This window comes from Lathamus discolor, chromosome 15, assembly GCF_037157495.1.
Source record: "Lathamus discolor isolate bLatDis1 chromosome 15, bLatDis1.hap1, whole genome shotgun sequence".
NCBI classification, from domain to species: domain Eukaryota; kingdom Metazoa; phylum Chordata; class Aves; order Psittaciformes; family Psittacidae; genus Lathamus; species Lathamus discolor.
In genome coordinates this window covers 2,203,860-2,219,054 of record NC_088898.1, presented here as the reverse complement: position 1 = coordinate 2,219,054, position 15,195 = coordinate 2,203,860, and the positions used below count along the sequence as shown (strand labels likewise).

General features: G+C 45.7%; 1 protein-coding gene across 15 annotated transcripts in view; it reads left to right on the top strand.

Moving 5' to 3' along the window:
- TTLL11 (tubulin tyrosine ligase like 11) overlaps positions 1-15,195 on the top strand; it is a 62,163-nt gene that overhangs the window by 39,204 nt on the left and 7,764 nt on the right. For 2 of the 15 annotated variants that reach the window (XR_010616100.1, XR_010616086.1), the window contains 3 exons: positions 1,791-1,897; positions 5,222-6,968; positions 8,195-8,345. Coding sequence is in view for 1 of the 15 variants with exons in the window: in XM_065695248.1 (XP_065551320.1) it covers positions 1,791-1,897; positions 5,222-5,469 (355 nt within the window). In the remaining 14 variants the exon portion in view is untranslated. Of the gene's footprint in view, positions 1-1,790; positions 1,898-5,221; positions 7,662-8,194; positions 8,350-8,763; positions 8,898-15,195 lie in introns of those variants that run through there. The other 13 variants (XR_010616099.1, XR_010616097.1, XR_010616098.1 and 10 more) reach the window with 13 other exon arrangements.

The window sequence follows — 15,195 nt, the reverse complement described above, 5'->3', positions numbered from 1 at the left end:
TTTATGGATAGATCTGTTCTAGTCATGGTACAAATATCTCATTTTCTGTCTTTCACTGGCAGCGACAAAAGAAATAAGCAGCAGCAGCAGATGTACCCTTAAAATACGGATCCTGTTTCTATGCAGATGCATTTAGCATTCAGGAATGAATATAAACAATTTGATTTATACAAATTATGATATATAGAAAATGACTGAAGGCATCTGCTCTTTCCATAGACCAGTACAGGATTGTTTCCAATTCTGTATTTGCTATTGTTTAGTCCAGCCTTAATTTGGCACTTATAAGAGGAACACAGAATAAATGCCAACATTTTAAGAATGTGAAAATAAATTGCCATATCTCAATGCAGTAGTGTTTGCAGCTTCTTAATGCATGTTAAATGAAACCTTTTAATATTGGCAAATATGTTGTTTATTTTTCCCAGGGGATCTATAGCAACTATTTGGCCCTTCTCTGAATGCTGACATTACTGCTTATTTCAGAAATAAGGTCATGATTCTAAGAAGTGTTTTGTATCACTTTTCAAGAAGCAAGTGTCACACAAGTGTGATTTTGGGCGTATGGCAAGTGGTTGCGGAGACAATCCAGTCAACTTTTAGCTAATCACAATCTGTTCCCCTTCAATAATGTCTTCATTATAAAAAGTAGCTCAAAGAAAAGCACTGATGGTGGCTCCAGTCCTTGCTTGTGTTCTGCCTAAGATTTCTTTGGGACTATCTAGGCCAGACCTTAACTTTGTTTTAAGGGAGCTCTGCTTATGCTATTAAAGAGTAAGACTGTTTTAGATTATCCAGGTTTTGGGGGGATTTGTAGGGGTTTTAGGGTATGTGTGTGGGGTTTTTGTTGTTGGGTTTTTCTCTTTTCTGGCTAGAAATTTTGGCCCGCTCTTTGGCATGTGTTCTTGTTCCAGCCAGGCTGCCAGACATCTGGAAATCCTGGACAGATGGCTAATGCTCAGAGACTGATCAACACCACTGCAGGCTCAGACCACACAAGTGTCAGATCTCCTGCATGTGCTTATCACTGAATGCCCGAGATACATCCAGAGATGCTGCTGTTTTCCATGCAGCCTTCAGGAATGCACAGGGCAAATCTGCTCAGTGTTCAGGCATGAAGAAGTAATTCTGTGCTTGAAAGCTCTCCTCCAACCTTTTTCGACCAGGATCAGTCAAATAAGAGAGCATTTTTCTGTGCAAACTGCCTGATGTTGATAGTCTGTGCTGATTTCTGTTGGGTTTTCCAGTGTACCAATGAATTCCAGTCTGTTATGGCCTCAGAAAGAGTGCTGGCAATAGGTGGGAGAAAGTAGTGTTATAACAGTTAAGTCATATTTTTAATTGAAATATCCGGGCTTTTCTCTTTTTTTCCTGCTTTGTTGCAAAACCCAAATAAACCAGATAATCTATAATCTGACCTGCTGCCTTTCTGTGGCTAGAGACTGACATGAGATTGCACATGGAAATTGGATTTAGGTGCACATCTCTGAGGGGGATACTTCTCTTGTTTAGGGTCACTTCTGGCAGAGGTGGTGCTGGTGTGATCTGGACAGGCAGGAGGACAAGGCACATACAAGAGATGTTCTGCACATGAAAAATTCAGGCCTGTACTATTTCAGATACATATGCTTCATAGGTGCTTTATTTGACCAAGCATGTTACAGTGTGTACACATGACATGGGTAAACTTTTCTCCCCAGTGTTCTCTCAGCTGCCTTTGCAGAATTTTTCCTAACTTGGAAGTTTGGATGTAATCAGAATTTCTTCTTTGTTTGGTCTGTTTTTAACAGAAACTGCAAACTGAGTAACAGCAATTTTTCAATGGCTTGTGTGGATATCTTATATATTGATATCACAAGAAGGAGGAACGGCATGGGAATTGACCACAGAGAATCAGGTAACAGTGTTCTGTATTTGAAAACTATGGAAGCTGGGGTTTTCCTTGCAATTTTGGTAGCTCAAGCATATCCCAGACATTCAGGGCCTTTACTAAGGATGAGTAGCAGTGCTACAACCACTCCTTGCTGTAATTGTTTTGTTCATACAGCAGCTAGGTCAATCAGCCAACCCAGCCTTCAGCAGTGAATTACCTCCCCATCTGCTTTGGTCACATTTTCACATCTGAGACAGTAATCTATCAAATAGCAGAGTTCAGGGATTATTTTCTTGTTATTTTAATGGCCTAAGTACACCATTTATTATATAACTGAATTTCTAAAATTCCTATTACACCTTTGTATGAAATTGAGTGCATAAATTTGGCAACTTCTCCAACAGCTTCTGTAAAATGTTGAACAATTTCAGCTGCTCTGATATTCCCATCTCAACCAAAAAGAAAAATGTGTCTGACAGCAGTTTTTGGAGCCATTTATAGCAGGGAAACAGCAGCTGGAGTATTCTGGAAGGTTTTATGTCACTGCTCCTTGTGGCCATCAAGGAGGATTGTCAAGGTTCCATTTAAATCAGTGTGGGATAAAGAGATGCACCTTGATGCTGCTGGTATAACTAGCATGCTGGTCACAGAGCTGCAGGCTGGCATCTTCCCAGAAACTGGTTCAAAATACAGTTTAATATAAGAAGTTGAACACGGACATGGATCTATATAATCATGCTTTTTTTTAATGCTAAAATAGCAGAAGAATCAAAAGTCTCCAAGTAGAGACTGACTTATCCCCCCCCCCCAAATACATCTATAGTTCCCTTCTGCATAAACATCAATACATGTACCAATTTGTGACAGCGTGGTAAGGTGTGACACCAGGAAAATTAGTTGTATATAACCTTTTTGAATATTTGAAGGTGCTTCAGAAATGTTAATGAAGCTTATATTTGTATGAAATAGATAAGTATTATGCGTATTACTTGAATATGGGTATCCTACAGTATAGAGTCTGTGTATATGAAGTCAGGTAAGATAAGGCAAAAAGGGAGTAAGTAGAATATAGACTGTTCATGCGGCTGACAGAAAGAATAAATCTAGACCTAAGAATAGAAGGGAGAAAATGAAGGTATGGTGCAGAGGAGACAGTGTGGTTTATTGTGCGTGAACTCCCATACTACCTTAAGTAGGTTTGGGTCACCTTAGTTTCACAGGTATGTAAAATCTGAGTATTTGCAGTTAGCATTTCAGTGTGGGTAGAAGCCATTTATGTGGTGAGCTGATAGAATTCCACGAGCAAAAGTAATAGAAATGCAAATGAACCTTCAGGCTTTGAGAAATTAAAGAGATTTGTTGATGGTTTCAGCAAACCAGATGTTGTGTTAAAACACAAAATACTCTCCATTTCTGCTGGCTCTGTGTCTGGCCCACTTCCAGCTGTAACCAGTACAGAAACTCTAGCTGTTGCTCTACAACACCAGCTTCTAACTTCCTCCATTATACGCTTCACATGAGTGTCACTTCTGGGGGAGAAAGTGCGTGTGGTACCAAAGGTGCTTTCCCTGCCTGCAGCTCACCGTGACTGATAAAGTAATTTACTGAGCTGGCAGCTGCTGCTTTCAGATAACAATTCCTTTGCAAGCTCTTTTACAGGCAGGGTTGTAAGCAACCCCACCTGCAGCCTGAGTGGAGAGAAATTATACTTCACAATGTAATTGTAATATTCTGAAAAGGTCCTTTCCTGCAGCATCAATGAGCCAACATCCAGTTAAAAAAACCCAAAGCTTTCAACATCTCATCCTAAAATAATCTCCTTAAAGTGTATGTTCAGACTGGGAGAGCCAGTTAAAGCACAAAGCAGCTATAACAGTTCCTGTTGCTGGCATTCTGCAAACCAAATTGTGGTCTGGCTTCTTAATTAAGAATTAAACAGGTATTACTTCAAGGGTTTAAATACAATAATTAGTGTTAACATGCAGCCCCTCTTTCCATTGGCTGTGGTAGTGGGTTATTAGTAAGATGTGATCAAACAGCACCTGAAGAGGCTGTACTGAAGCACATGGTTTCTGCAGGGGACTTTTGTTTGTGAAGGGGCAGAGCAGAGTTCTGTTATAGCAGAGAAATGTTTTGGCACTTGCCCTTAGTACACACTTCAGCTGTTTGTTTTTCATTCAGTTGAAACAAAATTACTAGTGCAGAATTAATGGGTATGGCTGAAAAATGGCTTCTTCACCTGCAAAAGGAGGGCTGAGGATTCGTACCCACCACAGTCTCTGCAGAAGGGAAGCAATACTTCAAATAAACTCACCTCTGTGATAAGGTGATACTTGGTAATGGGGTTACCGCTGCAGTGCTGCAGACTGAAATAACAAACTGTTTAAGTAGTTCTGCATTTGAACTTTTGGTTTAGGTCCATGTCTCAAAATACAAGGTTTAAATGACCCAATTCAGTTGCCAATAGAAACTTAGTTTTTCTCTTCAGGTGGATTGTTTTCCTGGAAGCTCAATATGTTACTGTGTGTCTGACTTGGTTTCTACTTAATGTTTGAGGCAGCAGAAATTGAGGCTGATATTATATCAATTTATCATAGAATAATAGAATAGTTAGGGTTAGAAAGGACCTCAAGATCATCCAGTTCCAACCCCCCTGCCATGGGCAGGGACACCTCACACTAAACCATCCCATCCAAGGCTTCATCCAGCCTGCCCTTGAACACCGCCAGGGATGGAGCACTCACAGCCACCCTGGGCAACCGATTCCAGTGCCTCACCACCCTCACAGTAAAGAATTTCCTCCTTAGATCCAATCTAAACTTCCCCTGTTTCAGTTTGAACCCGTTACCCCTTGTCCTGTCACTACAGTCCCTGATGAAGAGTCCCTCCCCAGCATCCCTATAGGCCCCTTCAGATACTGGAAGGCTGCTATGGCTGCAATTTAATTGTACAACATCTTAAAATCAGTTGTTGCTGTACCACTTTGCCTCCTGATGCCAGGCTGTTGGATAGGCTGATGTCTGATACCAGGAATCCTCCATCACTGAGGCTACCACCTATCTATAACCCAGCCAGGTCTTACCCTGTACTAAAACACTAAATGAGCTTTTGTGTGTTACGTACAAATAAAACCTTTCCTTTTGGTCTTTGAAGGCCAGATGGTTTCTAAGTGAGCATTCTAGATGGTCCCTGTGTAAATGAAAAACATTAACTAACACTAACCCAGCACATACACATTTGGCCTTGCTGCCAAAAGAAACAAAGAGATAGTTTTATGCTTAAAGAACATAGTTTGCTAGGAAGCAGTGAGCTATGAATCTCCCTCCTATAAACACCTTTTCCTTGCAGGAATGTGTTTGCAAGCCTTTGTGGAAGCTTTCTTCTGTCTGGCTCAGAAGAAATACAAGTCCCTCCCACTCCACCAGCAAGTGACATTGCTGATTGATTTCTGTGAGTATCAGCTCGCTGTCCTGGATGAAAAGCGCCGAGCTGTTTGTCACGCAGATGGACCTCACCTCACACCAGCCGCACATCCATCCCTCCTGGGTCGCTCAGCCTCAGCTAGTAAACTCTCAGATTATAGAAATCATCGTTAGTAACAGTGCTCATTCACCAGCGCAGAACTGAGATTTAATCCCCAGGTATGTGCATGTACTGCAGGAGGAGAGACCGACTCCTGTATCCCTTCAGCTGGTAGGCATAGTTACTTATTTCAGCTTTTCTTATTTATGCTCTTCAAAAAGCCTCCTGCAAGCTCCCATTCTCAAATAACAACCCTGGCAACGGCTGTTTATTTACAGCTCTGTTGGACCTGCAGCACACCTCACATGGCAAACTGTGCATTCATCTCAAGTATATAGAAAACCACGTCTGAATACAAGGACCAAAATACAGCGGGATAATAACCAGCATCATGGAGTTGCAGTGACTGAGAGGTACCCTTATGTCAAAGGAATTACATTGCTCTGTATACACTGGACACATTATGGAAACCAAGTGAGGAGCTGCAGTCTCAAATACCATTTGCAGACTTTGGAAAACTGAAGCCTGGAGTTAGGTTTGTGGTCAGACTTCAGGCTTTGACTCTCTTCTTCCGGTCACTTGGACTGTACATGTTGGAATCAGTACAGATTTGGTCATTGACTTTGTACTTCTTTTCTAAAGTTGGTCTTAAAACACTGAAATGATATTTTGGCTTCTACTCTTTGTACGTGTCTCTGCCATGACAAGTACTGTTAATTTTTTAAAGAAAACCTAAAAATATTTATCCTTTTGCTTCCATAGAACTGATAAGCTCACACTTAGAGGAAAAATGTACTTCATGAAGTCCGATTCAGTGAATCAAGCGGTGGTTTTGTCTTCAGGTACTAAGCACTGCTTCTGCAAATAGCTTTACTGTGTAAAGAGTTCATTTAAATTCCAGTGAAACCAATCCTGTCACTGACTTTAGGCTGAGCTATTGTATTCTAGGTTTGCTGATTTTTTTGCCTTTGCATGTTTGTTGCCCTCTCTGGACCTGCAGTAACATCTAGAGCAGATTTTTCTTTCGTCTTTGCACATATTCTTCATTTTTTCCCCTTAAATAACTGTATAATTCTGTAAAAATGAGATCTGTATTATTTAACAGGATATTTTGTCAGGAATGCTGGGCTATACCACTGCAGTTGTACAGAAGTGGTCTTTATTTTTCAAGGAGGAAGCCATGACATTGATAATCCCACTCTTTGGAGGGGAGGCTGAGCACAATGTGACACTGTCTGGAATGACAGGAATAACTTGGAACTTCAGGGCTGTTCAGTCAAATCCTTTTCAGTCTCGTATTATATTACAAGAATGTATGTCTACATCCAAGTTTGATTTTCCTCCTTTGCTCTGTTCTTTAATGTTAATGAGTCTGCTTATGTTCCAGTGTCCCTCATGCTGTCAGGAATCACAAATGGCACAGGCATTTAGCTTTGGAGAAAATTACCCAAGCTCGAGGTCACAACGTTCCAATGGCTGGTGTGTTAGAGGAGTGACGTTGCAGGAAGCACACTGCCAGTGCGAGGAAGCCCACCCACTTAACGCCATGGACTAAATGCACACACCGTATCGAGTGAGTTGTTGCTTCAGGAGAAGTTTAGAGTTTCTTTCTGATTTTTTTTTCTCTTAAGCAGCATGGCACTACAATGCAGAAGGCAAGCTGAGCCCATAAGAAAGTAATACGTAGCATGTGCTAATACCAGATGTGGGCATCCCTTCTTCTCTTTGTCTTTTCTGTAACACCAATGAAAGCAGCAGTAGATGATCTTTCTCAGTTCAATGGCTAGGCTGCTTCCCATTTTATGTATTGTGCATAAGAGGCCAACTGCAGCCTAATGCCACTGCCCTCAGCCTGGTTTAAGTTTCGTAAAGATTATTGCAGTATGAAGATAAAATGCCAAACTCTAAGGTCTGGCATCTGTCAGAACAAATGAAGCTGAAAGGGCCATTTTTTTCACACTTTCATTGTAATATATTTGAAGACATTCACAAGGTGAAAAATGGTTACTTCTTACTTGGGGACATCTGACATTTGTCTTGCGATTGGCAGTGTGTTACTAGAAAATAGCTTACAGTTTCTCTCATCCTGTGATTGATGTCCTGTAAAGACAGAGTTGCAGAAGAGTCGGATTTGAAATGCTACAACTGCGAATGCCTTTCCTTACAGCTTTCTTTAGTATGATCTATGGCCTGAAATACCCACAGTTTGCTATTGTATAAATTACCCTTATCTCAGTGGAATAAATTAATTATTGTATATAACGAACATTAATAAGATCTCTCTCTGTTTTGGAGATCTTTATATTCTCCGGATCTAACAGATTTTTACAGCCTGCTGCATGCATAGGCTGGCTGCAGTTTGCCCTATTTATCTCCCCCTTCAAATATGAAGGGTCCCTTGTAGAATAGTCAAGATATTCAGTTATCTGTGTCTAGTAATCCAGTGTTCATGTACTTACATAATTGGAAAGCTGAATGCCATATTATTCTCAGGGGAGGGGGGGAGATAAAACAGGAGTGTACTTTAGAGACTTAATGACAAAGTCACATTTCTCTTCCCTCCCATCTAATGCAATTTCCTCTGAATATGATTTAACATCCAAAGTAATTTCACATAGCCTTTAAGTCACCGGTCTGCATGCACACACCAGAAAAATGACCAGAGGCACTTTATTCAGAACAGGAAGGCTAATGCACTGTAATCTATTAGTTGTGAGGTACCTTTTTAGCTAAAGAAACAATACATGGAAGGTAGTAGGTGTTGGTTCTTAATAGTACTTTTCTATGCATTCTTTGCAGAGAATACAACAGCATTCACTATGCTATTCATGACATATGATATGGACAGTACACACCTGTGCAATCTTTCTCATTATCAGATACACTGGACCTGGTATTCCTCTGGATATAATTCAGAGTAAAACACTTCATCATCTAAGGAAGATTTGAGGCAAGTGAGTCCAGAATTTCAATCCAAACATCCCCCTTCCCTGCAGGCTTCTATCCGGCCTGAATGTGCTCAAACTCACTCGGTGATTCCTTGTTTGGTTTTTCTTTCTCTGCATAAGGTTGTTGTAGGCTAAAACAACTGAAATTCATCTTCTGCTCATCTGGACTGGGCTCTTGACACTTAACTGCCCTCTGCCCAACTCTCCCTAATACAGCTATGTATCTTAGGAATATTTAATGTGCACAAGCAGATCACTTCACTTGCCACATACTTGTAGCTGCTTTCTTTTCATTTAAAACACAGCTGGAAAGGGAGGGCCTCAGCTAATTGCAGAGATTATGCTCAGGTGAGAGACCGAAGTCCACCTGCTTCTGCATTGGTCCTCTCAGCTGCGGCTCCCCACCCCTATGCTCTGCAGGTGATCCTCATTTTCTTGCTTTGCCCTCGGGTTGCATCAGTCTTGTGTTCAGCTCACTGCTGGGAGGTCAAAACCCGTTTGGAAACTCCTCATGATGAAGGATTTAGTTCTCCTCCTGCAGTTCACTGGACAGGGTAGGTGCAAATCCTCATGCTCTGGGTGCCCAATTTGGAAGGGGCTGGAACCTCTGTGATGATTTTGGGGGGTCACAAGGGCATTGCTTGTGCATTGCTGGGGGTGGGAGCCATTGAGGGCTGTGCTAGGGGTGTAGGAAGAGCTGCTGCAGGAGTAGCTGCTGGTTGGGCCCTAACTGATGCCTCAACTCTCCACTTGCTTACTTATGGCATGAATTATTTTCATAGTCACCATCACAGCTTCTTATTTCTAGCCACCGCTGTGTCTGACCTCATTCAGATCTCTGTCTGATGGACAGTGGCAACCTGCTGCTAAATATTACCCCGTTCCCTCTGATTTGTTTTCTTGTGATCGTGCTTTGCTGTGTTTCCTTCTGATTCCACAGTTTTGCTTCTCAGCTTGCCTAATAAACTGGTATGGTCAACTTGCCCAAATCCATTAGTTCAGCTCCCTGTGTTGCTGTACAACTGTTTCTGTTGTACAGTGTTTCCTTTTTGAAGGTGAATGTATCCTGCACCGTCTGTCCGAGGTGTTGCCATGCATCAGACTTTGCCGAGTCGATGCATCAATTTGAGCTTTGCTGTGTTGGTGGCTGGAGGATTGATCTCTGTGGTGTTCTCAGGTGGATGCTGGCCCCCCAGCCTGCCAGCCCCTTTCCTCTCAGCCCCACTTCAGCTTCACAGAGGGGAAACATGCAATCAAAGTGGCAATAAATGGCAACTCATTCAGGTCCAGCCCTACCACATAGAGCCCTATGGGCTTCCTTGGAGAATCGCCATGAGCAATGGCCATGCAGGGTGGCGAGGGAAGGGGTGGCAGGGATGTTGTAGAGTCCTGAGTAAAGAGGTTCCTTTTCATAACAATTGCTGTTGCTCATTGTCAAAGAGGAGGAATTGGATTGTGGGTCCTGCTTGGGCTTTATGCTGTTAGTGCCTGATGAGCGTGCCGAGGTGCTGCTCTGCAGCTTGAAATGAGGAGATGAAGTAATGGGCGCATCTGTTGTGAGTTGGGCTTCTGTTTCTGATCTCCACCATCCACAGGGGGTGGATCAAAGCCTCCCAAAGCAGGGAGTTGTGTACGGCATCATCTGTTAGGGTGGGCAGGGGGATCCTCTCCTTTCCAAGGTCCTCATGAGTGCTGGGAGTGAGGGCTGTGCTTACCATGGGCTTTACTAATATCATTCAATGACTACTAAATGGACCCAAGTTCAATACCAGTTAATAAGTATTGTTAAGTGCATCAGTACCAAGCCCTGGATGGATTATGCCAAGATGATGTAGATGTGGAGATGAAGAGTGTGGGTGTCGGCTGCTCCCCCAGCAGCTGGGTGGGAGCGCAGGCAGGGGAGCAGCAGGGCTCCTCGGATCACAGCAAGCTGGAAGAGCCTGTGAGCTTTAGTGGAAAGCAAACAGATCTTTAGAAAAGTGATCTTTCTTTTCTTCTCCTTCCCTCTGCTCACCCATTGCCCTCTGTTCTGATCAAAGAGCTTCACTTCGTTTATTTGACTTGAAACTCTTGTTCCTGCAGCTTTAAACTTTGCAGTTTTACCTTTGCTTTTCCCTTTTATCTTCTTACTTTTCCCTCCCTTATTGTCACGATGGATGTGAGATCTGAACTCTCTCACCTTCCCTCTCCTGATCCTGGGTTTTTTTGGTGTTATCAAGTTAGATCATTGAACTCTATGGTTCTCATTGATGTTGCTGTTTGAGGGAGAGTTGCTTTGCAGGGAAGTTTTGTCTGAAGAACCAGGATCTCCCAGCCGCATCCCAGCTCCCCAGTCTGTAGTTCAGCCTGTTCTGTACCTGTCTCTGCTCCTAGTGCCGAGCTCCCCCTCCTCTGTAGCAGGCCGTGTACCCTTGTAACCCTTGTTGTGCTGTGTGTGGCTGCAGAGCAGGGCTGGAAGTCAGCACAGACTTTGCACTACCCGATGCTGTTACCTGCAGCCTTTAGGAGGTGGGAGAATCTGCCAGCATCCAGAGTGTTTGTGGCTGTTCTGATGTCTGTGCCGAACAGGTCTGTGCACAGGGACCTTTGTATTATGACTGTAAAAATCTCGATAGTGAAGTCAGCACTTCAAGCAATGGTATCAAGGGTTGCCTTTTAAAAGTGTTGAGCAATAGGTGTTTCCCTGCGCTTCTGGCCATGCTTTATATGCAGCCCCATGGCTGCCATCGCTGCAGCAGTTTCCCCATGGCCTGTCTTGTCAGCTTGCTGTCAGGAGCAAGCCTCATGCTCATCCTTCTGCTGTGCTCACCCGCACCTCGCACCAGCCTGTTCTGCCAGCACATGAGCCCATTTGCTGCAGGTGAGCTGGTGAGGCCAGGATCCTGTGCAGCAAATGGGCATTAACCAGCTTTATCCTCCTGGGAATGGCTCTGTTTATATAGCTGTCACCTCCCTTTGGAGGTGCTGCCTGGCAGGACTGCTAATGTGCCTCTGCCTGCAAGTGCAGCAAACACTCAGGTATGCTCAGTAATGAGAAACCTGTCCCCAGAGCTGTGAGTGCTGTCACCACCCATCTCTGTGTCTGTGTCTGGCAGCCCTGCTGCTCCATTACTGGGTTTGTTACCCGCCTCTGCTTTTAAACTTGGTTTTGTGTGGGAGAGATATTTATTTCCCTTTTCTTCTGGTGCGTAGTTTTGGGAGGAGGTGTGAGAACACTCTTGTCTTCTGAGTCAGTTGAGTGAGCAGCAGAGAGTGGGTGTGCAGAGATGTAGGATACCCAACAGTAGCAAGGCAGACAGACTAGCGCAGCTGAGACACTCAGCAGTGCTTCGCTGTGGCTTTGAGGAGAGCTCTTTTCTGTGCCCATCATTTCTCACTGACTATAGTGATCTGGACGCTCAGGTACATCTACAGTGCTTGGAGAGAGACCTGTCAGTCTCAGAGGCTGCTTTTGCTGTGTGGTAACAGTAAGGGTTGCCTGTAAAGAGATGATTCTAGCAAGAAAAGATGTGATCTCAAGGCCTGGGCTGTGTCTGTGTCCGCTGCTGTGTTCTAGGTAGTGCTGGTCAAAGGCCACAGGAGCTCTTAAACCATTTCTAGTGCAGCAGGGAACTTGAGCCCCCAGCTCCACTTCTTGGCTCTGGGAGGGAGTCTGGTTCCTGCCCCGTGGTGCAGGCTTCTTGGCCTTTGGTTGCAAGGTACGAGTGTGCAGAAGGATCTGGTTCTTTTCCACCCCTGGCGTGCTACCTTGTGAAGGGTGGTGCTGGGGAGATCAGGATGCTGCTGGCGGGGGTGGGAGGTGGTTGTGCCGTGCCTGGCACTGAGATGGATGTGCCTGGACAGCAGCAGCATGGTTTGGTCTTTGTATGCTGTTACCATCAGCTACTGCAGCTCGCTCACATCCTCTTGAAAGCGAGGGTACATGCGGGCGGGCAAGGGGGATGGCATCAGCCATCTCACGCTTCCCCAGGGAAAAGAGCATCCTGAGGCTAGCATGGGGATGAGGTGCGAATCTCAGCTGTCTGCAAAGGAGGAATGAGCTTGTTCAGAGCCTCAGATGGTTTCTGCCTTTCATGTTAGTGGGAGGTGTGTGTCACAGAAGCACCCAGGTCTGCGCAGAGGAGAGGGATGTTTGTTGTGCACTTGTCTGATCTGGCTGTGTCTCCATCTTCAGCCCACTACTGAGATTTCTTCTTCTTGTCTCTTTCTTTCCCGTTGGGAGCCTCATTTTCCTGTAGGTCCTTGCTGGAGCAGTGGTGTTCACTCTGCCACAGGCACACGGAGTTGTCCTGGTTTGGCTGGGATAGAGTTAATTTTCTTCCTGGTAGCTGGTACAGCGCTGTGCGGTTTTCGATGTAGTGTGAGAATAACATTGATAAGACACCCATATCTTAGTTGTTGCTGAGCAGTGCTTACAATGGGTCAAGGACTTTTAGTTTCCGATGCTATGCCAATGGGGAGATGCACAGGAAGCTGGGAGGGAGCAGAGCAGGACAGCCAACGCGGGATATTCCATACCAAGCACGTCATGCTCGGGATAGAAACTGGGGGAGTTGGTCAAGGTCAGAAGTAGTTCTGTTTAAATCAGCAGTGCTTTGTGAGCATCCTCCTCCTCGCTTAGTGTGTTCCAGCAGCATGAGGTCCTGAGCCTCCTGCTAACCCTGATCCAACCTTCTACAGCCACACTCATGCTTTTCTCTTGGGTTATTTCTGCCTTCCCTACCTTCACTTCACCTTAACCACACCAGGAAAAAAACCTCAGCAGCACTACCCAGATAAATCCATCTGGTCTCTGTCTCAGCCTCATTTAACCTCCCATTGAGGAGATTGTATCACATGGTATTCAGCCGAAACCTATTACCTTGCATGCCCAAGCATATCGCATTGAATTACCTTCACCCACAGGCCCGGAGTGTTTGCTAATAGCTAATGGCACCTCTTAAGTTTGAGGTGATTTATGTGAACGCGGTGTTCTCATGGTGCTGCAGTTGGTGTTTCAAGCGGGGCTTAGCAAGGGAATGCAAGGCTCTGCAGGAAGGTGAGGAGCTGGAGGCAGCCTGGCCTTGCACCCTGTGCTGGCTTTTCCCAGCGTTCCCATTCTTCACCACTGCCCCTTACAAAGCAAGAGTTAGTAACTGGGACTGGCTGCTCCTGGCTGCACGGAGAAGAGGTGCAGGAGGGCTCAGTGCTCTGAGTGCCTGCTGTCACCATCTCTGGGTGCTGGGCAGTGTGTGGTACACCCGGAGGGTCAGGAATTCCCTGGGAATGATGTGATGCGCCACGGGCCGCATGCCATTCCCTGCCCTCGGCCGTGCCTGGCTCTGGGGGATGGTGATTTCCGATGGCAGGAGCAGGTTCGCTTGTGTCATTGCTGGTTTTTGGCGATTTGCTGCAGGTTCGGGTAGAGCTGGTATGAAATTGCTGTAAAGGACAAAATCAGAAGCTGATTATGGGGATGTGGTGCAGCTTTCCTCTTTCTACGCCTCATCAGTGGAAGTGTAACAGCCCTTCTGCAGGTCAGGGTCAGATGCGCTAACAGGCAGCAAGCCAGGCCGGGATGTGATCACAGAATCATGGAATGGTTTGGGTTGGAAGGGACCTTAAAGCTCATCCAGCTCCAACCCCTGCCATGGGCAGGGACCCCTTCCACTGGAGCAGCTTGCCCCAAGCCCCTGTGTCCAACCTGGCCTTGAGCACTGCCAGGGATGGGGCAGCCACAGCTTCCCTGGGCAAACCGAGCACGCTGCTCTCCCTGGCGTGGTGAGGGAGGGCTGTGGCTTGCAGGAGGCAGAACAGTGACCGCGATGAATCAGTCGCTTGGGAGTTCTGTTATTCGGGTTTCATTCCTTGACACAAGAAAGAGCTGGTCGTGGTTATTCAGTCACCGCTCGTGCCACCAGTGGGACATCTGGTCATGTAAGGAGCCTGCATCAACATTATTTATGTGTGCAGGAGCTGTGCTTGCTGCCAGGGGGGAAGCGGCAGAAATCCTACAGGTGCCCAAGTCTTCCTCTCTCTTCCCCTCACCCCGTTTTTTAATAACTAACCCAACGTGATGTCTCTCTAGGATCAGTAATAGCACGGGGCAGGTAATGACAAACCAGAAAACATGAAGGAGTGTGTCTCAGAACAGATCTGTGAGCAGCTTTCATCCTCTGAAAGGCAGAGGTGGCCTGGCCCGGTCAATGAGCACAGCGTGCAGCCTGCTCCTGCTGCCCTCCTGCTGCCCCAGTGACTTTCATCTGCTCTTTCTCTGTTAACGTTGCTCTTGGTCTCTGTTTCAGGGTCAGGTCTGGGAGCTGGCTCCTGTTCAGCAGCCTGCGTTCCCAGCCCTGTGCTGCCCTCGCTGCAGGGATACAGCGCTGGCCAGGAGCCTGATCCCACACACTGACCCATAGGAGGGGGTGCAGGTCCTTTGGCTGTGCGGGTAAGCACTGGAAGGTTAAAAACAAGGGGAGTTTCTTGCTGGGACACTTGGCGTGTGTGTGTTCTCTTCACTGTGGTGTCCACATGGTCCTAGGCTGGTCCTTGCTGCAGTGGGACCAGGTTGGAGCATCCGACCACCTGCATCCCAGCCTGGCTGCGGGCCCAGCATCGCCAGTCCTTTCTGTGGGATGTAGAAGAGTGTGGGCAGTCAATAGACGTGGATAAAATAAAGTTGTGAGCAGCAGCAGGAGCTGCAATAGCAACATCAATAGCAGCTCCCAGATAATGATCTAATTAGCACAAACAACGAGCTTCCACTAATGACTCTTGTTCTTCCAGCCCCTTCCTTTCTGCTCGCCTGTCGTTACTGACTCCTCTGGCAGGGAGCAGCTCCTCTCCGCTGTCTCCAGGGCCCAGGCTTTGGAG